This window comes from Topomyia yanbarensis, chromosome 3 (genome assembly GCF_030247195.1).
Source record: "Topomyia yanbarensis strain Yona2022 chromosome 3, ASM3024719v1, whole genome shotgun sequence".
Taxonomy (NCBI): domain Eukaryota; kingdom Metazoa; phylum Arthropoda; class Insecta; order Diptera; family Culicidae; genus Topomyia; species Topomyia yanbarensis.
This window is the reverse complement of record NC_080672.1, coordinates 221,751,438-221,777,210: the sequence shown is the minus strand read 5'-3', so window position 1 is coordinate 221,777,210 and position 25,773 is coordinate 221,751,438. Positions and strand designations below refer to the sequence as shown.

The following is a 25,773-nucleotide window of genomic DNA, read 5'->3' as shown; positions in this document are numbered from 1 at the left end:
CTATTGTGCCCCCAAGCGTATATTTCATGTTGATGCACCCTTTTTTTTTTTTTTTTCAAAAACAAAGATATCGAAAAACCTGCAAAAAACTCGTGTTCAGCATTAATTTTTACATGAGAAAAAACTCACTTGACATTTTTTTACATTGATTAAATGTACTGTACCGAGGACGAAAGACAATGCGTTTTTGCGGAACAAACGAGAAAATAAAAGATGGGTGGGTAAATTCAAAGACATAACCGGAATGAAGTAGAATACACTTTAGGCTGTTAATACGAATGCTACAATTTTGACTATCTTCTGATGGGTTGTGTTAAAACCAGCTATTTCGTTATTTCTAATGGAAATACGGAAATATCGGTTCACGTACATCGAAACCTATTCGAACATATTTATCCTCATATGGTAACCCTGAAAAGAGCATTTAATGAGAGTTAAACAATTCATTTGGAAACAGCAGAGAATCGGATTTTGCTATTTCCATTAGAAATACCGAAATAACTTATTTTAATAAAACCATTCAGAAATTAGTAAAAATTGCAGCATTCGTATTATCAGCTTAAAATGTAAGCTACTTCATTTCGGTAATGTCGTTGACATTACCTACACATCTTTCTAATCTAAAACAGAAAAATGGTTTACATAACCTAAGGCGATTTGAAGCTACATGCCAAAAAGCAAAATTACATGTTTGAGCTTTTTGTCCCGTTGTTGTAGTGAATTATGCCCCCTTGATGTGGTGAAGTTTACCCCCGCAAAAGTGCATTTGCCCTGCCCATTTTTCAAAGTGTAATTTATAATGATTTTGAAACATTGCATATTTTACATGTTTTTCTACATTATGCAGAGCGTCATGATTGCGATTACAAGAGAGAATGTTGGTTGAATGATATTTATTAAATTCTCCAAATTAATGTTCTATAGCGAAACTATGATCTTATATCCTTAGGGGGCGCGATTTACCCCAGGTTTTCATAAATAATAACATGCTCAAACCGTAACCAAGCAGGTATTTTAGTGTGAAATTTTCACAATAAACCTTCAATTGTCACGTATGATAATCGACAACGAATTCAGTACCAGTACATGACTTTTAATGGAGCTTTTCACTTGTGTAGCCGCGATATTCGCAAACAAAATAAGTAAAATGCACATTGAGTCATTTAGCCGCACATAAAATAAGCCGGGCTTAATGTGGATACAATTAATCTGCTTTACGGATCGTCATTCAACTGTGTTTATAGCATGATGACATGTAAAACTTTTTCTCAGATTGCTCCAAGAACCGAGTATTGTAAGTTTCCCCTGGTAGTGTAAAAATGCTCTATAAACTCGTAAATAAACTTTCCGAGGAAACTCGTATCAAATCATCAACAGAAAATAATAATATCAGCATCCAGAAAGCCAACACCATCTTCTTTAAACAACGAAACAACCAGTGCTTATCTAATTGTTAATCACACCCGCACTACCGCTTGTCAGAGGAAAACATAGAAAAGTGCACTATGGAACGCGCGCCGTGGTGAATTTATCTGTACTCAAACCTGACGCCAAATATAATTTAAAGAGCAAGAGAGCGCACCAAACCAATCCATCGCCAATACATTTATTCAGCTCCAAAAGAACGAGCATTCTGCTTTTTCTGTGATGTGTCATCATTGTATGTTCCTTGGCACTGTGCATCATTGGAATGAAATGCTATCAGCATATGGCGGCGGTCATGGGATATATTACCTAACACCAAAGAATGCGGTCTGACATGAAACGCAGCAGCTGCTACGCTTACAACATCAGAACACAAACTAATGATTTTTTTCTTGTGTTCCCTTTTTTTTATTTTTTTATTCGTGTCGCAGTTCATTCGATGAAAAAGATGCAGTTCTAGCAACGCTTGCTACTTGAGCGAATCGTACCGACCAATCATGGATCAGATAATTACTACTTTCAAAAAATGCATTATTTCCGTTATTTTTAGTAATTGTACATACTTCGGGATTATATATAAAATTGTTGTATATATCTCCAATCAGATAGCGCAATAATCTTATTTTTCCATTCAGCACAACGGCAGATATTCACGTTTAAAAAATCGGGTAGAATTCCAGCAGAAAATTTTGAAACGGGACCGCTATATTGAAACGCTAGAAAAATTCTACTTCAAAAAATAAATAAACGACACCCTAACTAATACAGCTGATCCATGGTAATAACCGAAATTAAAGCCGTCAAAGATAATGCCCTATACCTATTACCTCATTCCTATTTGACTCCATTCTACTCTACATATCGAAAGCTGACCATAGTAAGCCCCAGAGCCGTATTTAGGAATACAAAACTGATGACCTTTGTTGCAGAGAAACCACGGCCTTTCCGATTTTATAATCTTTATTCTACGAGGATTATAAAATCCCTAAAATTTTAGATTTTGTTGAATATGTAAATTCTTACGTTTAATGCCCTCTTAAGCTTCTAATTGTTTCCTCCTTGGTAGTTTACTCCACGTATTAGCCACTGTAAGTTAGGTTAGGCTTTAGCGATTATTCACAGGATTGCTGTGTCATGTTTTATGTTACCTCTAATCTGGTCTAGACCAAGTATATAAGTATATATTATTCTTCAACGACGTCTGCTATGTTATACCCCAGGGTGCAAACTCATATATGCTGATGATCTCAAACTCTTTCTGATTGTGCGGTCAATAGAGGACTGCATCGAACTTCAGCGACATCTAGATGCTTTCTGTAACTGGTGTAATCGCAACTTGTTGGCTCTCAGTGTGTCCAAATGCTCTATAATATTTTTTTTCTTTCCTTTTTTATTAACGACTTATAGTGAGACAATCTTTTTCCTTTTTTATATTGTAACGACATATAATTAGCAAGGGACTTGGAAGGTGAAGTATTTTTCAAATATTAAGAGCCATAGTACTCAAGGGAGAGCAAGGATTTGAAGTAAGAAAGTTTAGAAAAGCGTGGAGTAGGGTCAATGAACAAGCTTAGAGTTTCCCGGTTACTTAGCTTTTTGTCTTCTGCAGCGCAGTAGTCAGGATCTTTTGGCATTAAATGCGAATCACCTGAGTCTGCGGCATGTCCGGACAAGCGTAAAGTCAATTTAATGACCTATGCTGTCGGAGCCGATCAGAAAGAGTTTGAGATCATCAGCATATATGAGTTTGCACCCTGGGGTATAACATAGCAGACGTCGTTGAAGAATAATATATACTTATATACTTGGTCTAGTCTAGAACACGACCAGATTAGAGGTAACATAAAACATGACACAGCAATCCTGTGAATAATCGCTAAAGCCTAACCTAACTTACAGTGGCTAATACGTGGAGTAAACTACCAAGGAGGAAACAATTAGAAGCTTAAGAGGGCACTAAACGTAAGAATTTACCTATTCAACAAAATCTAAAATTTTAGGGATTTTATAATCCTCGTAGAATAAAGATTATAAAATCGGAAAGGCCGTGGTTTCTCTGCAACAAAGGTCATCAGTTTTGTATTCCTAAATACGGCTCTGGGGCTTACTATGGCCAGCTTTCGATATGTAGAGTAGAATGGAGTCAAATAGGAATGAGGTAATAGGTATAGGGCATTATCTTTGACGGCTTTAATTTCGGTTATTACCATGGATCAGCTGTATTAGTTAGGGTGTCGTTTATTTATTTTTTGAAGTAGAATTTTTCTAGCGTTTCAATATAGCGGTCCCGTTTCAAAATTTTCTGCTGGAATTCTACCCGATTTTTTAAACGTGAATATCTACCGTTGTGCTGAATGGAAAAATAAGATTATTGCGCTATCTGATTGGAGATATATACAACAATTTTATATATAATCCCGAAGTATGTACAATTACTAAAAATAACGGACATAATGCATTTTTTGAAAGTAGTAATTATCTGATCCATGATTGGTCGGTACGATTCGCTCAAGTAGCAAGCGTTGCTAGAACTGCATCTTTTTCATCGAATGAACTGCGACACGAATAAAAAAATAAAAAAAAAGGGAACACAAGAAAAAAATCATTAGTTTGTGTTCTGATGTTGTAAGCGTAGCAGCTGCTGCGTTTCATGTCAGACCGCATTCTTTGGTGTTAGGTAATATATCCCATGACCGCCGCCATATGCTGATAGCATTTCATTCCAATGATGCACAGTGCCAAGGAACATACAATGATGACACATCACAGAAAAAGCAGAATGCTCGTTCATTTGGAGCTGAATAAATGTATTGGCGATGGATTGGTTTGGTGCGCTCTCTTGCTCTTTAAATTATATTTGGCGTCAGGTTTGAGTACAGATAAATTCACCACGGCGCGCGTTCCATAGTGCACTTTTCTATGTTTTCCTCTGACAATCGGTAGTGCGGGTGTGATTAACAATTAGATAAGCACTGGTTGTTTCGTTGTTTAAAGAAGATGGTGTTGGCTTTCTGGATGCTGATATTATTATTTTCTGTTGATGATTTGATACGAGTTTCCTCGGAAAGTTTATTTACGAGTTTATAGAGCATTTTTACACTACCAGGGGAAACTTACAATACTCGGTTCTTGGAGCAATCTGAGAAAAAGTTTTACATGTCATCATGCTATAAACACAGTTGAATGACGATCCGTAAAGCAGATTAATTGTATCCACATTAAGCCCGGCTTATTTTATGTGCGGCTAAATGACTCAATGTGCATTTTACTTATTTTGTTTGCGAATATCGCGGCTACACAAGTGAAAAGCTCCATTAAAAGTCATGTACTGGTACTGAATTCGTTGTCGATTATCATACGTGACAATTGAAGGTTTATTGTGAAAATTTCACACTAAAATACCTGCTTGGTTACGGTTTGAGCATGTTATTATTTATGAAAACCTGGGGTAAATCGCGCCCCCTAAGGATATAAGATCATAGTTTCGCTATAGAACATTAATTTGGAGAATTTAATAAATATCATTCAACCAACATTCTCTCTTGTAATCGCAATCATGACGCTCTGCATAATGTAGAAAAACATGTAAAATATGCAATGTTTCAAAATCATTATAAATTACACTTTGAAAAATGGGCAGGGCAAATGCACTTTTGCGGGGGTAAACTTCACCACATCAAGGGGGCATAATTCACTACAACAACGGGACAAAAAGCTCAAACATGTAATTTTGCTTTTTGGCATGTAGCTTCAAATCGCCTTAGGTTATGTAAACAATTTTTCTGTTTTAGATTAGAAAGATGTGTAGGTAATGTCAACGACATTACCGAAATGAAGTAGCTTACATTTTAAGCTGATAATACGAATGCTGCAATTTTTACTAATTTCTGAATGGTTTTATTAAAATAAGTTATTTCGGTATTTCTAATGGAAATAGCAAAATCCGATTCTCTGCTGTTTCCAAATGAATTGTTTCACTCTCATTAAATGCTCTTTTCAGGGTTACCATATGAGGATAAATATGTTCGAATAGGTTTCGATGTACGTGAACCGATATTTCCGTATTTCCATTAGAAATAACGAAATAGCTGGTTTTAACACAACCCATCAGAAGATAGTCAAAATTGTAGCATTCGTATTAACAGCCTAAAGTGTATTCTACTTCATTCCGGTTATGTCTTTGAATTTACCCACCCATCTTTTATTTTCTCGTTTGTTCCGCAAAAACGCATTGTCTTTCGTCCTCGGTACAGTACATTTAATCAATGTAAAAAAATGTCAAGTGAGTTTTTTCTCATGTAAAAATTAATGCTGAACACGAGTTTTTTGCAGGTTTTTCGATATCTTTGTTTTTGAAAAAAAAAAAAAAAAAAGGGTGCATCAACATGAAATATACGCTTGGGGGCACAATAGGACACTACTAATCATCTCACAGATAAGCAACCACATGAACCGGCATGAACAACTTCAATTCCACACTCTGGCGACGACGAGGACACCGAAGAAGTCAATCGTAAGTACAAAGTCAGACGCAGCTGTCGAAAAAAACATGTTTTTTCAACATTTCCTTTCGTGGTTTCATGGTTTTTCCCATAATTTGTCACTTCTAATTTTGTTACCTGAATGACGATATTTAATTTTTAAATAATCTGCAGTATTAGTACTCTTCAAATATAAGTTGAACCGGTGATTTTCTAAGCGTTTACATTGTTTAATTTAACCTTGAATATAGTGACCTATCGTACCCCCAGATTTAAAAAACATCGAAAAAAGTACCTTCGCATTATTGGATTTTACTTGACCTTTCCAACGAGTGCTTGTTTGATCCCACTCTACTCTACTGAAAATTTAGTGCCATGTGACGTCGTAATAATCGAAGGAGAAAGAGGCTCGCAATGTTACTAAGGTTCTATTGAAATTTTCTCCAGAATTAGTCTTATTTTGCAGTGTAGCGTATTCCTCTGTACTTGACTCTTAAAGTGCACAAACTCTGGGTCTTACTATAAAAATAAATTTCGTCAGACACTAGTCTTATTGTTACCAGTTATAATATACATAAATAATGCATTTCTATACTTATTGTAATCAATAAATACAACACGTACAGTGTAAAATATAGTTAAACCTCAAATGCAGAACGCTGGTTTAAAACAACATTGCGAAAAACATCTTTAATTATCACAGTAATGTATTGAAACTATGACACCATTTTCACAAAATTAAAATAAAAAATAAGATTTGCGTCTTTGAGGGTTAATATGACTCCGATGTTTGGCAATAAAGGCAAATGTGATACAAATTCATACAAAAAATATCAATTGAACATTTTTAAAAGACAAGAATGTTGCCAAAAACGGAATCCATTTGTTGCCAAAATCGGAGTATGCCAAAAAAGGAGCATGCCAAAAACGGAACGTGCCAAAAACGGAATCTTACTGTATATAAATAACATAAATACTTGATAGCTGAATTGAATGCAACCATGCAAAGGATAGTTAAAATTACAGCAATCGAATTACAAGCCTAAGTGTATTCTACTTCACTTCGGTTATGTCTCTGACATTACCTACTCATCTTTTTGACAACCATATGATTAGAGCTGAAGAGCCAACTGTCAAAATTCACTTTGGAGGGAACTTCCGGACGAACCGTTCATCGTCCAGTACAACCGTTGATAGCAAACAAAAGTGACAAGTTTTCTTTTTTGTTGACTGCTGTGCACCGTGCTTGGGGTATGGGTTACCAACGGTTTCTCCTGAATTTCTCCTCCAAATGTTTACTATTTGGATTTTGAGCCCTAATCATATGTTTATCGAGATTTGTTAAAAAAAAATAGTGCGGCCCTCTCCCTAATAGGCCCAAAACAGGCTTATTACCCTATCTGAACATATTGTAGAATCATTTCATATAATTATTATATAATTTTCATATACAAATTTCTTTACTTACAGGTTAGATCAGAGGATGGAGCGCTTTTTCTGGATATGAAGGTTGGAAATCTTCTCCAGCAACGTGTTATTAGAGTTCAGACAGAACAAGCCCATGAAATTTCGAGACTTGTGCGACAATATATCACTATGGCTCAGGCACAACTTAGAGATCGTAGGGAATAGTTATAACTGTATACATTATGGAAACATAAGGTTATCAAATGCAACATTCAAATTTTGTTGAGATGCTATTTTTCAAAGATGCATAGATGTCATACTTAATTACAAACAAATAATAAGACATTAAAATTTAATAAAATTTATTGATTTTATATTTTTTTTCCTATCACTTCGAAAACATCACGAGAATGAAAATCACATTCGTCCGATGTCTAGGTCTAACCTATGCCGAAAATTTGACTATGCGATAATTTGAATTCCCGAATAAACATTAAACAATAGAATGCCATGTGTAGTACTTTTTAACTTATCACGCTATTTTATTGCAGCCTATTTCCAGAAATCAGATACACCAGTCTCGGTACTCAGTGTGCTTCTACTTCTGTCCGAACCAGTGCAGAGCGCACGAAAAACAGTTACTTTTATCTTGTGTGCATTGTCGGAACAACAAAGGATACTGTTACTTTTATTCTTCCGTGGCGATCTATCAAGATGACTGAGTCTTACCTACTAAACGAAATTCTTCGGCATAACATGGTCCGTCTAAGTCCGAGTAATCGAGATGTTGTAGCGGTGACTAGTCGCAACCACGTGACTGTCGTTGCAGACGATATGGAACGCACGTAAACCAAAATGGCAACACAATCACGGGATTCCCAATCCCAGCCTGTATGCTGACAAACTTCGCTTAAGCGCCATTAATCCGCTTGAACGAATTAATGCGAAGATGCATGTTCTGTTTTACAGGCTAGTCTTTCAGGGCGGATTTTACGGACTCAAAACACTCTCGTTGGCTTAAACACAACCAAACAATACTGCAAAAGAAAACGATATCAAAAAAATCTGAAAACTAAACCGACGGACCGAGACTCAAGGAATTCCGTACAAATTTCACTTTATCCTATCTAGTTCACTGAACTTGAAACATTTTGGATATATTTAGTGCATGGTAATCGTCAAATACAATAATTCAGTAAAATGTTCGCATATAGAGATTTGCTATTAATATAATTTTAGGAATAATTTTAAGATCTGACCTGGCAATACACTTGCTTCAATACATTATTTCGAGCTCCGTGGTCCGTGCAAATCAATGGGCGGGCTTGATTCGGATTGTCGCAGAGGTGTCATCACCGCCGCCGGCAAACGGCCGGCGGACGTAATGAACTGACCGAACTTTTCCGGTTCACGGGTATACTAGCAAGACAACTGTAGAACAATCAGGCAACGAACGGTGATCAGGAGGCGGGCTTCGCTTATGGGTGATCCACACGGTTCCAAAAACACGTGGTAGAATGCTGAAAACAACCGCCGTATAATCGTCTTTTGTCTCATGGCTGATAGCGTGGGCCCCTACGGACCGAGCTCGCCGGTGAACACGGCCAATTCACAAATGTGACCTTCCGTACGTTAACGGTTGCGTGGCTCAGGGCAGGTAACGAGGGTGTCCCTACGGACTGCAGTATGCACGAAAAACGATCGTTTACGTCGGAGACCTTAGCGGCGGTCCACGATGGCTGACTGGTATGTGCACGCAATTTAGCACTGATCAAAGCAGGTGTGTTCGAGACGTAGAGATCGCGTCCAATTGTTCAGGGAAGTTGGCTTGGTTCCCCTACGGACTATCACGATGATGGCACTTCACGCCTCGTAGAGATTGCTTAACTTTCCTGGATTGATATGATCAAACCCAGCATGTCAGTTTGATTTACACCCAGAAGCACTTACATCCTTTAGAATCTGCAACGAAAAAACCTTCATTTAACGATTTTTCTCCTTCAAACGAACCAACGCGTGGTTCACTATACATGACTCTATGGCGTCACTTTAAAGCGACTTACCTGCTTCAACTTTACAGTGCCTACAGATCTTTGTATTCTTGCATCGAACTTTATTACTGCACGGGAACGTTCTTGTAAATTTATAATTTATAATTAGTTTCAATCATGGAGTAATATTGCACCATTTGTTTTATTATGGTAGTGGAACTGGTGGTAAGCCCGACAATGTGGATGATTCCGACACCCCACGCCTTTTTTCAGTTATCAAATTTTAAATCATACAATAATGACAGGATATTATTAGTACGATTATTTTGAGCGTTTCGAGACACATCGATGCTTTATAGGTTCATTATACGTCGACAAAATAAACAAAATATGCGAAAGCAAAGTTGATGCTCACTTGGGTGTTATTTTTAGTTGATACATTTTAAGGTTCTAACCGCCAAAAGCTTTGAAAATCACCAGTTTTTTTGTCGCACGTTCTAATCTACTCTACATATAACTATTGTTTGTGTTGAAGATAAGTTTGAGTATTTCAATACTGTTGATTGAGCATTTAACAAAAATGTGCACTGTTGGGGTAAGACTCCCAGTTTTGGGTGGGGCAAGACCGATGCGGTTTTTAGACGATTGGCTTCATTTTTGATTTGATTTATTTCTTGTCAGTCTCAAGCCGACCAAATAAATTAAAAATTAAATTGTGCGTGATTCATAGTTATATTGCAAAACGAAACGAAAAAGTATAATCTTATATGAGATTCTGAAATGACATTGAAAAACAATTTTCATCGAACGACGGATTGTTGATCAACAGAGTTCCGAAAAATCATAACACGAACCGAATTATTTATTCGTAACACCACACATTCGAATTCTCTTCCTCTTGCTACGCGATAAAACTCCAGAAAGCATGCATTTGCATCACACTTACTCATATACACATAATTACACTTTATCACACATACACAACCCCATTTTTAATGATAAAATTTCGACGAAAAGAAAGTTACAAAGTGTGACGCTCTTGCCCCTTTGGGGTGTCGGCCTTACCCGCAGCATTTTTAAAATGTCATTTTTCTTCATTTTATGGCAACCAATATTTTTTAATGAATCCATTTTTTGAAACGCTGAAAAAATTATATCTTGTTAAAAACCATGTAAACAAGGATTATGCGCAGAATATACAATTCTACGAGCTTTGTGGAATTTTAGAAAAAATATTGCGTTTGAGGTGTCGGACTAGCCCCCGGTTTCCCTACGTGGAACATCCAAGATAGGGATTGTCGTGCTTGAATTTTCTACATATAGCACCTGCTATGTATTCGAATCCATCATCTTCAGTAATAAATTATTGAACATCGGAAACCTCATCATTCAAACCTTCCTTTGAATCAACTAGTAGATTCTCGTAATCCCGCGCCTTCGTTTTCTTGTATTAACATGTCTTTTTCTGGAGAGAACGGATTATCTGCATTATAGCATATTCTTCGTTACATCGATCAATTGTATTCTGTTCATCAGAAACGGTGTTGGGTGGTCACCTGGGACGGGACGTGCAAAGTGAAAAAAGCAACTGTCACCGCGAACCGGTAATGGCCTGTCATTGCGAACCGGACCTTTCTTGGCGATATTCATTTTTTTGGAATGGACAATGCCTGGGTAGTATCGTAATAAAAATATATACATTCTGTATATATACATATATTACATGTTGCTTAGATGCATGTAGATGCACACAAACAAATATGCAAAATGCACCGAAGGCACGTGTAATTTAATTATTCTACTCAACAGTTATAGTTAATGTTGTTTTGCACTAGGGTTCGTCGCGGTGCGGATGTGGGCGGTAAATGGATAGTCCGCACCGAAACCGCAAAAAAATAATAAAACCGCACCGCATACCGCAACCGCATTGCATTTACCGCACCGCACCGCGCGGTAAATGCGGTAAAAATCATGTATTTTTAAAAATTATTCATTTATTTTGTATAACCATATATAATAAAATGTTATTCTTATTTACACCAAAATTACCTTTACGGACTCCTCTGAATGTAATATTTATGAAAAAATTCAACGTGAAAGTTTTATTAAGGGGGGGAGTGGTAAGGGTTTTGGCGCAAAAAAATACTTTTTTGCGATTTTTTTAAACTTGGAGTTAAGCGAATTGATAAAAAGTTTTGTACATTATAGTGTATCATTTCAATAACATGCTGTAATCCATGCAGTCGACAAACGACTCGGTGACGAAGCTTTTTGTAGAACGTCTCTGGAAAAACATGGTTTGCGGTGGTACCTGCTATTCAAAAACTACTTAAGCGGTTTCATTCAAACTTTGCATACACATTCTATGTAAAAATACCTAACCCCTACGCTGAGATTTCAAGTTAAATTTTCAATTAAGGCAAAAACTGTCCAAACTATTCAAAATTTGGCATCTGGGCTAATTTTTACACTTTTCACAGTATGAGGGGAGGCTTTGAGAAACACAAAAAAATCGCAATGCCCTACACTAACTACGAAAGCTCTACTTTCAAAAATTTACAAAATACTCCTAACTGAAAAATATTAATTTGGTAGAAAAAATTCCCAGTTAGACGAACAATGGATGCACGCGAGAAAAAAATCCTCCAAATTCGTTTGGTTTGATGATGATAATTACATTCTGTGGGTTGTTTTTAAATCTAAGTATGATTAGTTCATCTTTAAGTTCTCCAAATTAATCAAAATTCACAGTTGAGAAAATGTCATCGAAAACGATTCATAATTCCGCGATTTCCAAGAGAAATCGAGAGAAATGGTGCATTTTTAATTGGATTTGACAGCACAATTTCAATGATTGGATTGTGCGTTTTATGTATTTGAAAAGGCTCGTTTGTAAATTTTTAGTTTGAAGTATTAAATAAATAGTTTTCAAAATATGTCGTAAAAATAATGGTGCCAAATTATATTGGACACAGCTTATAGATTTTATTTCTTAGTAATAGTATATTTTATCATAATAGAATAACCAAAATGTAAAAAATCAAATTGCGATAGGTCGAATACAGATTATATTCGAATTTCTTCTCAAATCATTGTCAAGTCTATGGAAATTAGAGTAATTAAATGTTTATTATGTTTCTCTATTGTAGGGTAATAAGTAAGACTCGAACGTTCTGACAGAAGAATTTTCCTAATAATGACATTGATAAGCATTCGTTCAGAAAATAAATCTAGTTGCGTCCTTCTCAAATGGTAAAAGTCATAGTTTTAATTTACTTTTTAATGCAGACTGCAGACAATTATTTTTTGAAGCGCGGTTGCGGTAATACCGCGCGGTAGAAGCTCATTTCCCGCACCGCATCCGCGGGAAAAAGGGTCTCACCGCACCGCAGTTTTTGCGGTGCGGGTGCGGTACATACCGCGCGGTTGCGGTAATTACCGCAACCGCGACGAACCCTATTTTGCACAGTTCAGACAAATGATAACATAATTCGTGTCATGTTCGAGCTCTTTTATTTTCGGCACAAATCAATACCTCATCGCCAGAAATCTATGCCGCATCGGCACAACACTATCATCACCATTTGCTTGAAATTATTTTGCAAGCGAATTTTTCCCTACAAAATAACAACAATATCGGAAGGGAAAAAGAAGACCGTCTTCGCTTGTCCCGTCCCAGGTGGTCACTACCTCCCACTCGAACACGAATCAAAGAAAATAAGTTTTTTAGTCCATCCTGATTTAATTTTGCTGTTATTATAAAATCAATCCCAAATCTCTCGCGCATATCTATATTCAATGCGTAACCAGTAGGGGAGAGAGGGTAACAGTGGATCAGCAGGAACTATGAAACATTCGCAATAAAATCATAATGCATGATCAGAATCGTCTCAATCCCTCATATTTCACGATTTCTAATTCTTTACACGTGTTGCTATATTTTGGAAGAGATCTGATAACTGTATCTCTTTTAATGGATATTTGTTTGTTTTGTGATAGCCAGAGTAAATTTGCAATGAAAAACCGATTTAATCCACCTAGCAGTGAGATGAGACATTTCTTACACATTTCACTATTGGATTAGTTTGCAGAACTCACGAGAAGTAGGCACCCAACTAGAGGTGGGATGAAAACAGTTTCTAGTCTTACACGAACAAAACCTCGAATAAACTGAATAAATTATAGAAATCAACAAAACGACCGAAATAAAAAAAGTAAAGCAAAAAATGAAACAATAGGTTTTTAAACTCATAAAATGAGTAGAAAAATTAACGGAAATCAAATTTATAATATACACGAATCAAATTAGATTAGGTTATTACATAAAAATTAAGATTAGATTTAGAAATTGTTATAAGAATAATAGAATAAATTGACTCATACTAACAAATGGAATGAAATAAAACGAATGATAGAACATGACATGCATAAAATAAAAGATATGAATTAAATGAATCAAATGAATCAAATTAATCAAATGAATCAAATGAATCAAATTATTCAAATGAATCAAATGAATCAAATGAATCAAATGAATCAAATGAATCCAATGAATCAAATGAATCAAATGAATCAAATGAATCAAATAAATCAAGTGAATCAAGTGAATCAAATGAATCAAATGAATCAAATGAATCAAATGAATCAAATGAATCAAATGAATCAAATGAATCAAATGAATCAAATGAATCAAATAAATTAAATGAATCAAATAAATTAATTGAATCAAATGATTCAAATGAATCAAGTGAATCAAATGAATCAAATGAATCAAATGAATCAAATGAATCAAATGAATCAAATGAATCAAATGAATCAAATGAATCAAATGAATCAAATGATTCAAATGAATCAAATGAATTAAATGAATTAAATGAATCAAATGAATCAAGTGAATCAAGTGAATCAAATGAATCAAATGAATCAAATGAATCAAATGAATCAAATGAATCAAATGAATCAAATGAATCAAATGAATCAAATGAATCAAATGAATCAAATGAATCAAATGAATCAAATGAATCAAATGAATCAAATGAATCAAATGAATCAAATGAATCAAATGAATCAAATGAATCAAATGAATCAAATGAATCAAATGAATCAAATGAATCAAATGAATCAAATGAATCAAATGAATCAAATGAATCAAATGAATCAAATGTATCAAATGAATCAAATGAATCAAATGCATCAAATGAATCAAATGAATCAAATGAATCAAATGAATCAAATGAATCAAATGAATCAAATGAATCAAATGAATCAAATGAATCAAATGAATCAAATGAATCAAATGAATCAAATGAATCAAATGAATCAAATGAATCAAATGCATCAAATGCATCAAATGAATCAAATAAATTAAATGAATCAAATGAATCAAATGAATCAAATGAATCAAATGAATCAAATGAATCAAATGAATCAAATGAATCAAATGAATCAAATGAATCGAATGAATCCAATAAATCAAATGAATCAAATGAATCAAATGAATCAAAAGAATCAAATTAATCGAATAAATCAAATGAATCAAATGAATCAAATGAATCAAATAAATCAAATGAATCAAATGAATCAAATGAACCAAGTGAATCAAATGAATTAAATGAATCAAATGAATCAAATGAATCAAATGAATCAAATGAATCAAATGAATCAAATGAATCAAATGAATCAAATGAATCAAATGAATCAAATGAATCAAATGAATCAAATGAATCAAATGAATCAAATGAATCAAATGAATCAAATGAATCAAATGAATCAAATGAATCAAATGAATCAAATGAATCAAATGAATCAAATGAATCAAATAAATCAAATGAATCAAATGAATCAAATGAATCAAATGAATCAAATGAATCAAATGAATCAAATGAATCAAATGAATCAAATGAATCAAATGAATCAAATGAATCAAATGAATCAAATGAATCAAATGAATCAAATGAATCAAATGAATCAAATGAATCAAATGAATCAAATGAATCAAATGAATCAAATGAATCAAATGAATTAAATAAATTAAATGAATCAAATGAATCAAATGGATCAAATGAATCAAATGCATCAAATGAATCAAAATGAACTAAATGAATCAAGTGAATCAAATGAATCAAATGAATCAAATGAATCAAATGAATCAAATGAATCTAATGAATCAAATTAATCAAATGAATCAAATGAATCAAATGAATCAAATGAATCAAATGAATCAAATGAATCAAATTAATCAAATGAATCAAATGAATCAAATGAATCAAATTAATCAAATGAATCAAATTAATCAAATTAATCAAATTAATCAAATGAATCAAATGAATCAAATGAATCAAATGAATCAAATGAATCAAATGAATCAAATGAATCAAATGAATCAAATGAATCAAATGAATCAAATGAATCAAATGAATCAAATGAATCAAATGAATCAAATGAATCAAATGAATCAAATGAATCAAATGAATCAAATGAATCAAATGAATCAAATGAATCAAATGAATCAAATGAATCAAATGAATCAAATAAATCAAATGAATCAAATGAATCAAATAAATCAAATGAATCAAATGAATCAAATGAATCAAATGAATCAAATGAATCAAATGAATCAAATAAATTAAATGAATCAAATGAATTAAATGAATCAAGTGAATCAAATGAATCAAATGAATCAAATGAATCAAATGAATCAAATGAATCAAATGAATCAAATGAATCAAATGAATCAAATGAATCAAATGAATCAAATGAATCAAATGAATCAAATGAATCAAATGAATCAAATGAATCGAATGAATCAAATGAATCAAATGAATCAAATGAATCAAATGAATCAAAAGAATCAAATGAATCAAATGAATCAAATGAATCAAATGAATCAAATGAATCAAATGAATCAAATAAATCAAATGAATCAAATGAATCAAAAGAATCAAATGAATCAAATGATTCAAATGAATCAAATGAATCAAATGAATCAAATGAATCAAATGAATCAAATGAATCAAATGAATCAAATGAATCAAATGAATCAAATGAATCAAATGAATCAAATAAATCAAAAGAATCAAATGATTCAAATGAATCAAATGTATTAAATGAATCAAATGAATCAAATGATTCAAATGAATCAAATGAATCAAATGAATCAAATGAACCAAATGAATCAAATGAATCAAATGATTCAAATGATTCAAATGATTCAAATGATTCAAATGATTCAAATGATTCAAATGATTCAAATGAATCAAATGAATCAAATGAATTAAATGAATCAAAAGAATCAAATGAATCAAATGAATAAAATAAATCAAATGAACCAAATGAATCAAATGAATCAAATGAATCAAATGAATCAAATGAATCAAATGAATCAAATAAATCAAATGAATCAAATGAATCAAATGAATCAAATGAATCAAATGAATCAAATGAATCAAATGAATCAAATGAATCAAATAAATCAAATGATTCAAATGAATCAAATGAATCAAATCAATCGAATGAATCAAATGAATCGAATGAATCAAATGAATCAAATGAAACAAATGAATCAAATGAATTAAATGAATCAAATGAATCAAAAGAATCAAATGAATCAAATGAATCAAATGATTCAAATGAATCAAATGAATCAAATGAATCAAATAAATTAAATGAATCAAATAAATTAAATGAATCAAATAAATTAAATGAATCAAATGAATCAAATGAATCAAATGAATCAAATGAATCAAATGAATCAAATGAATCAAATGAATCAAATGAATCAAATGAATCAAATGAATCAAATGAATCAAATGAATCAAATGAATCAAATGAATCAATTGAATCAAATGAATCAAATGAATCAAATGAATCAAATGAATCAAATGAATCAAATGAATCAAATGAATCAAATGAATCAAATAAATCATATGAATCATATGAATCAAATGAATCAAATGAATCAAATGAATCAAATGAATCAAATGAATCAAATGAATCAAATGAATCAAATGAATCAAATGAATCAAATGAATCAAATGAATCAAATGAATCAAATGAATCAAATGAATCAAATGAATCAAATGAATCAAATGAATCAAATGAATCAAATGAATCAAATGAATCAAATGAATCAAATGAATCAAAAGAATCAAATGAATCAAATGAATCAAATGAATCAAATGAATCATATGAATCAAATAAATCAAATGAATCAAATGAATCAAAAGAATCAAATGAATCAAATGATTCAAATGAATCAAATGAATCAAATGAATCAAATGAATCAAATGAATCAAATGAATCAAATGAATCAAATGAATCAAATGAATCAAATGAATCAAATGAATCAAATGAATCAAATGAATCAAATGAATCAAATGAATCAAATGAATCAAATAAATCAAAAGAATCAAATGATTCAAATGAATCAAATGTATTAAATGAATCAAATGAATCAAATGATTCAAATGATTCAAATGAATCAAATGAATCAAATGAATCAAATGAACCAAATGAATCAAATGAATCAAATGATTCAAATGATTCAAATCATTCAAATGATTCAAATGATTCAAATGAATCAAATGAATCAAATGAATTAAATGAATCAAAAGAATCAAATGAATCAAATGAATAAAATAAATCAAATGAATCAAATGAATCAAATGAATCAAATGAACCAAATGAATCAAATGAATCAAATGAATCAAATGAATCAAATGAATCAAATGAATCAAATGAATCAAATGAATCAAATGAATCAAATGAATCAAATGAATCAAATGAATCAAATGAATCAAATGAATCAAATGAATCAAATGAATCAAATGAATCAAATGAATCAAATGAATCAAATGAATCAAATGAATCAAATGAATCAAATAAATCAAATGATTCAAATGAATCAAATGAATCAAATCAATCGAATGAATCAAATGAATCGAATGAATCAAATGAATCAAATGAAACAAATGAATCAAATGAATTAAATGAATCAAATGAATCAAATGAATCAAATGAATCAAATGAATCAAATGATTCAAATGAATCAAATGAATCAAATGAATCAAATAAATTAAATGAATCAAATAAATTAAATGAATCAAATGAATCAAATGAATCAAATGAATCAAATGAATCAAATGAATCAAATGAATCAAATGAATCAAATGAATCAAATGAATCAAATGAATCAAATGAATCAAATGAATCAAATGAATCAAATGAATCAAATGAATCAAATGAATCAAATGAATCAAATGAATCAAATGAATCAATTGAATCAAATGAATCAAATGAATCAAATGAATCAAATGAATCAAATGAATCAAATGAATCAAATGAATCAAATAAATCATATGAATCATATGAATCAAATGAATCAAATGAATCAAATGAATCAAATGAATCAAATGAATCAAATGAATCAAATGAATCAAATGAATCAAATGAATCAAATGAATCAAATGAATCAAATGAATCAAATGAATCAAATGAATCAAATGAATCAAATGAATCAAATGAATCAAATGAATCAAATGAATCAAATGAATCATATGAATCATATTAGGTTTTTTTACTGACACAGTTAACCTCACTTTTCTTGACAGTTCGCTTGTACTGTTTACATGGACTTAGAAAAATTTGTGGACGACTAGATTCGCTCGAAGCAAAGAATTTTTCTAAGTCCATGTAAACAGTACAAGCGAACTGTCAAAAATGAACACCCAGTTCATTTGTGATGTCACCGTAAAGTATTCAATGAATCAAATGAATCAAATGATTCAAATGAATCAAATTAATTAAATGAATCAAATGATTCAAATGAATCAAATGAATCAAATGAATCAAATAAATCAAATGAATAAAATTAATCAAATGAATCAAATGAATCAAATGAATCAAATGAATCAAATGAATCAAATGAATCAAATGAATCAAATGAATCAAATGAATCAAATGAATCAAATGAATCAAATGAATCAAATGAATCAAATGAATCAAATGAATTAAATGAATCAAATGAATCAAATAAATCAAATGAATCAAATGATTCAAATGAATCAAATGAATCAAATGAATCAAATGAATCAAATGAATCAAATGAATCAAATGAATCGAATGAATCAAATGAATCAAATGAATCAAATGAATCAAATGAATCAAATGAATCAAATGAATCAAATGAATCAAATGAATCAAATGAATCAAATGAATCAAATGAATCAAATGAATCAAATGAATCAAATGATTTAAATGAACTAAATGAATCAAATGAATCGAATGAATCAAATGAATCAAATGATTCAAATGATTCAAATGAATCAAATGAATCAAATGAATCATATGAGTCATATGAATCAAATGAATCAAATGAATCAAATGAATCAAATGAATCAAATGAATCATATGAATCATATGAATTATATGACTCAAATGAATCACATGAATCACATGAATCAAATTAATTAAATGAGTCAAATGAATCAAATGAATCAAATTGATTTAATTCATCCAGTGAATACAATGAATTAAATTAATGAAATGGATCAAATGAATAAAAAGAATGGATGAACAAAATGAATAAAGTAAAAAATAAATGAAATGCATAAATAAAACAAACGAATCAAATAAACAAAATGAGCTGAAGTGATAAAATGAATAAAAAGAAGAAAATGAGCAGAATTAAATGCATTGATTGAAATGAAAAATTGAACAATGGTAAAAGGTTAAAAATAATATAAAGAAATAAATTGAATCAAATAAATTATTGAACAAAATGAATAAAATGCATACAATGAAAACAATGAATGAAATGAGTAAAATGCACAAAAAGAATAAATTGATCAGAGTGAATCCAAAGAATGAAACGAATAAAATAAGTAAAATGAGCGCAGATGAACAAAACGAATAAAAAGATGCGGAAAAGATTTATGTACAGAATAGAATTTACTGGTCCAGTATTTTAACGCGCAATTGAATATAGTAAAATGAGACAAGGTCACATGTGCTTTCAAGTCCCTTGAACAGAGAACGACAGGGAGAATTCGATTCGTGAATGATACAGATAGATATTTCAAAGTTTTTATTTGCATTGAAGTAAATAGTGTGGAATGTCTAGGCTATGTCGATAGCATAAAAGCCGTGCATTCAGTTGATTGCAATGCAGTCTCTTTCCATTCATCCTTATAGCTTTCATATTTTTTCGTTCGGAATTCTCGTGCAGGAAATATGGATAAATAAGTCCTATACATACCAATACTGTGAAAAAGAAATGGTTCAAACTACTCAGTATATGCAGATATGAACGACGATAAGTTAGAAGACACATTGGAGTTGCATCCCCCATCGAGAGTGGGTACTTTGGGAGACTTCTTTTCCTGGATCTAATTTGTGGATATTTTTGGTCTTTGATCCGTTATTTTTCATGAAAGTTCGTACCAATACAACGAATGTGCAGCTGATACAACTCATGGTTCATTCGCCTGCGCAACGTCCCGTCTTCCATCTGTTCGCCACCATAGATGGTACGCAACACCTTTCGTTCGAAAACTCCAAGGGCATAGTCCAGGTCTCGTGGCCGTAGAGGACCACCGACCTAGTCAGCGTCTTGGAAATAATCAACTTCGTGCGGTGGCGAATTATGTTCGACCGGAGCGTCCTCTGGAGTCCAAAGTAGGCACGATTTCCCACTTATATCCGTCTCTGAATTTCTCTGTTGTTATCATTGTCGTTGGTTACCAGTGAGCCCAAATACATGAATTCGTCGACCATCTCAATTTTGCCACTGTCAATCCGAACTCGGTTGGGAGGTTCACATTGTCGTCTATAGAACCTCTTCCTTTCATGTATTTTGTCTTCGAAACGTTGATGGCAATTCCAATCCAGCTGGTTTCAGCTTTCAGTCTTTGAGCATATATTTCATTCAAAGTTCAATAGAGATACGAATGGTTTAAATATCGCACGTGGAATGTCTCTTTTGAAAATTTTCATCGTCAAACTTTCAAGTTAAGCCAAATATTTTTCTGATATAGCCATTAATTCCCTTATTATAGTGTAGATACAGGCTTTGAATACAATTGAATTAAAGTTGAGTTGATGTAGCAGCAGACAAAAAATAGTTTTGTTTTCTCAAGCCTTCGCAATTACAATTAATAAATATTTCAGATTGGCAGAAGATCTTATCACACAACTTAGAAATTGATACAGAAATAGCTAGATAGATGCGATAGAAGGGAGACAGAGAGAAAGAAAGAGAGAGATAGAGATAGAGAGAGAGAGAGAGTGATGCGGGAGGGGGGGGGGCGTGTGAGGAATGGCAAATGATGGTTTATTTTTATAGGTTTATTTGATATATTGATCCTTACATTCTTATCATAAATAAGTTAAGTAATATTTTTTGCGCCATAACTAATATAACCTAAATCTTGCAAAAGAGCTAAATTTTCGCTAGATTTTTGGGCTTCAAACATACAGTTGCTTTCGGTGACGCCACTAGTATAATTATATTAGAAATCTTTTATCGCACTACTAGGTGAATTACTTTTTGAGCTGTGTATTGATATACCATCCAACATTTACCTCATGATTAAACGCAATGCCTAATCCAAGGAATAAATACTAGAACTCACTGTTTCTTTATCTACACATTATTTTGTCTTTGAAGTGAACTTATATATTGATTTTAGAGGAATAGTTCATTTATTATAAATATAATTCACAAAATGTTCTCAACATCGAATTCCTTGAATCACGTAAATGTGTTTTCATACCCCGATACTCAAAATCGGTTTAGTTTTGCCCCTAAAACACCAGTAAAGCAATATTCTGTATGAAACAATCTCATTTTTAGTTTGTGGAAATTGGTAGTCGAGGACTAAAAATACAAAATGTTTAATATCTCCGTCGCTCGTGCACGGATTTAGCAAATCTATAGCTCGTTAGAAAGGTATTTTTACAAGCTTTCTATTTATGTGCAGTTTGTGGGACAATATTGTATTGTTCGAAAGTTATTTGCAAAAAACCTGCTGTGTTTTGACAAAATCGCCCATATCTCAGAAAGTAAACAGCACATCGAAAATCAAAAATAATAGTGTCAAATGGCAGCGTTAGGCCTTTCATTTGAAACTAATTTCATTAAGATCGGTTCAGCCATTGCTGAGATAATTACATGACATTTTGTACATACATACATACACACATACACACACACACATACAGACATTGTCTCAATTTATCGAGCTGAGTCGATTGGTATATGAGACTCGGCCCTCCGAGCCTCGGAAAAAGTTTTGAAAGTTTGAGCGAATCCTATACATTTCTTTTGTAAGAAATGTAAAACATTAGTCCTTCTTTATAAGTTACCATTCATTGAATAAATGTTTAGTCTATTGCTATTTATAGCAAATTTTATGCTCAACATTTGCCGTGAACAAAATTTTTGTAACTTCTCATGGCTGTGTAATTTCACAATTTTTATGAATAGACCCATTGGGTATCTGTGAAACGATGGCGTATGGGGAACAGTGATTTTTTGTTTTTGTGGTCTGTCTCAAAATGTGAATGGGTTCCGATGTTCCTCAGTAAATACTACTCATATAGTGCAAAATTAGTAAATTTGGGCAAGTTTTGTAGAAATTGTCTCTTATTTCAGGATTGTAGCTAATATGCATATATGGTGGTTCGATGTTACGCGATGATATAGTGGATTCTTTCGTAAACAAACGATTTGCGCCTCAATATAACTTTAATTCAAAGCGTTAGGATCATTCTTCGTCAAAACGACATCGTGTTTCATAGTTCCTACCCATGGAGCACACTGATACATTTTGCCACCGACTGTTTATTATCCAAAAAATTATTTCCCGTGAATTTTACTAGCTGGAAAAAATATATGTATTAGTTAACAACAGAGTGGCACTATGTATCACTTTTGGTTACACAAATAACAAGTATTATCATTAAAATTAAATTGTAGAAAAAATGTGTTTCATTGTTACCCTCTCTCCCCTAAAAAAAAATGATACATTTCCAATGATAATTTTATCCAAATTTCTATAAAATATTAATAAATTACCTGCATTTTAATTTTACCCCCCGTTACTGTCGTTTTCATCAATGTAACCATTTTATCCAGAGTATCATTTTGTTCATTTAAAATGAGACCATACGGCTTCTTAAAAACTTGCGTTGCGTTCCTAGTTCGGGAATTTAGTACGTCGAACCAATCATTAACGATGAGAATAAACTCGGCCAGTAATTTTGCCATTGGTGTGCCAACCAGGGCTTCGCAGATTTTTTTTTAATTCTCGATGGCCCCCTCTCTCATATTGTGACAAATGTCAAAGTAAGCTCAGATGCCAAATTTCAAATCATTTGGACAATTCTAGACTCCCGCCCACTTCGCTTGAAATTTTTGAATTTGGTACTATGGGAAAATATGGAGGAAAAATATATTAAATGCTATAACTTTTGAAGTAGCAATTAGAAAATTACAATTTATACCTCTTCTTAAAGAAAATAACCTTAGTATTTGAACAGAGATATTCCTGCTTCTAGAAAAATACGGAAAAGTAGAGTACTGGATGTGAAAAAATTTCAGAAATCGAACAGAACCTTTTTTACCTTTGTCCGAATACGAGAAGGGGGAGAATGCAATGCCCTAGTGCCTACCTTAGGCTAGAGTGCTACTCCATATTTCCGGGAGAGCACTTTTGCAACCCACGATACAAGGGGCGGCGCCGCAATACTCAACTGCATATTTTGCCTTCCATTTGAGACTTGGTTTGAGAAAATCGGTTCAGTCATCACCGAAGAACCGATGTGACTTTAATTGTGGAATATGCCCGGAATTCCGGACTTCCGGAATCGTCGATAGTGGACAATATATTCAAAGAATGTTTGATTGGCAATCAGTGATCTAGATCTGCGATTAGAAGTAATTTGGTGATCATTTCAATAGTTTTTAGCCTCTGAGGTATTACGATTGTACTGATTTATATGGGAAATTCCAGTGTATCCTTACTAACACCCCTGTACAGTGATGTACCGATGGGAAAAATTCCATATTTCCGGGTTTTTATTTCTGGGTTTTAACCGGGTTTTTTTCCCAAATCATTTTAACCCGGACGAAATATGGATTTTTTCGTTTTATCGAATGTATGATGTTCATTTAATGTTTTTTAACCTTTCGGCAGTGCACTAAATGCACGCTACTCTGAAAATCTAGCGAAATCGTCTTAGGGCATCAGCGGCTGCTTGTTCAGTGGGCCATAAGTGCGTCTTCCGGAGGGTTAAAGAATCTTGCATTTACATTTGAGAGACCTAAAATAAAAGTCGCAAGCATAAAACATGCTTTCTAGAACCCACTCCAGATATCTTAGCATGTAAAAATCGAATATAAACATCAAGCGTAAAAATCGAACAGAGATCCTTGAGCATGAGAATCGCTTAGAATATTCTCACGCGAAAAAGTTGGCTAGTATGAACCTCCAGTATAATTCGCTCACAGGAAATTCCATACAACGTTACATTCAAGATTAAAAGTTGGATAAAGAAAAGTCCTTTGTAAGAACCGGATATACTTTTTTACGGTTTTTATTCTATAGGACATAATCGAAAAGCTCCTGTCCGATTTTGAAACTTGAAGTTCAAATCCAATTTTCACATTCTAGTATATTTATAACGGGTTTTACGAAGCAATTTCTGTTCCTGCGACTTTAACTTCGGTCCATTCCACATTCCAACTTGTTTCATATAATACTGGGAACAATAGTCATTGTTACTCTGATTAGTGAAAATTAGAATAATCGTGTGATACCCAACTACTTTTATTCTGCTTGTTACTCATTTTAGGGGTTGCTATACTTTTAGCAAAATAAGGTTTCACAAAAAATTTAGAAAATACCTATTTAGTTAGGTGAAAAGTGAAAGTGAGTAATATGCAGAAAGCGAGTGGCCTTGACATTCGTCTTTAGTATGAACAGTAATCAGAATTCTCACAAATCGCAATCCGAATTCTTTCGGCATCAACTACATCAGCAACAGTAGAAAAAATGTTTAGTACGTTTAGGTGGATTTACAGTAAGAAACGCAATCGACGTAGCCCAAAACGTGTTGAAAAGTTTTACTTATTTAACCACAAAAAAAGTTAAAAGTTACTTATTTAACCACAATATTTGCAAAGAAATGTTGGATCACCGCTATAACAATGATTCAATCGAGGAAAACCATTTAGAATTAATATACATGCAAAACTTTATGACAATAATGCTCATAAATAAAATAAAAATGTTTGGTTAACAATACATCAATGTTCAATTACTAAAATATCAAAACACGCAAAAAACCCAATCTTCCCGCAAAAAAACCGTTTTAACCGGGAAAAAACCTTGGGTTTTTTCCCAAAATTATAAAAACCCGATTTGGTACATCACTGCCCCTGTAACACAGGATGCAAGAGTCAGAACTGA

General features: G+C 32.6%; 1 protein-coding gene across 1 annotated transcript in view; it reads left to right on the top strand.

Moving 5' to 3' along the window:
• The window catches only part of LOC131693401 (unconventional myosin-XV), a 723,994-nt gene extending 716,307 nt beyond the window's left edge, over positions 1-7,687 (top strand). Inside the window, exon 10 of the mRNA XM_058981178.1 lies at positions 7,377-7,687. Within this exon, the coding sequence (XP_058837161.1) occupies positions 7,377-7,538 (162 nt within the window). The 3' untranslated portion in view covers positions 7,539-7,687. The remainder of the gene's footprint in view (positions 1-7,376) is intronic.
• The last annotated feature ends 18,086 nt before the right edge of the window (positions 7,688-25,773 follow it).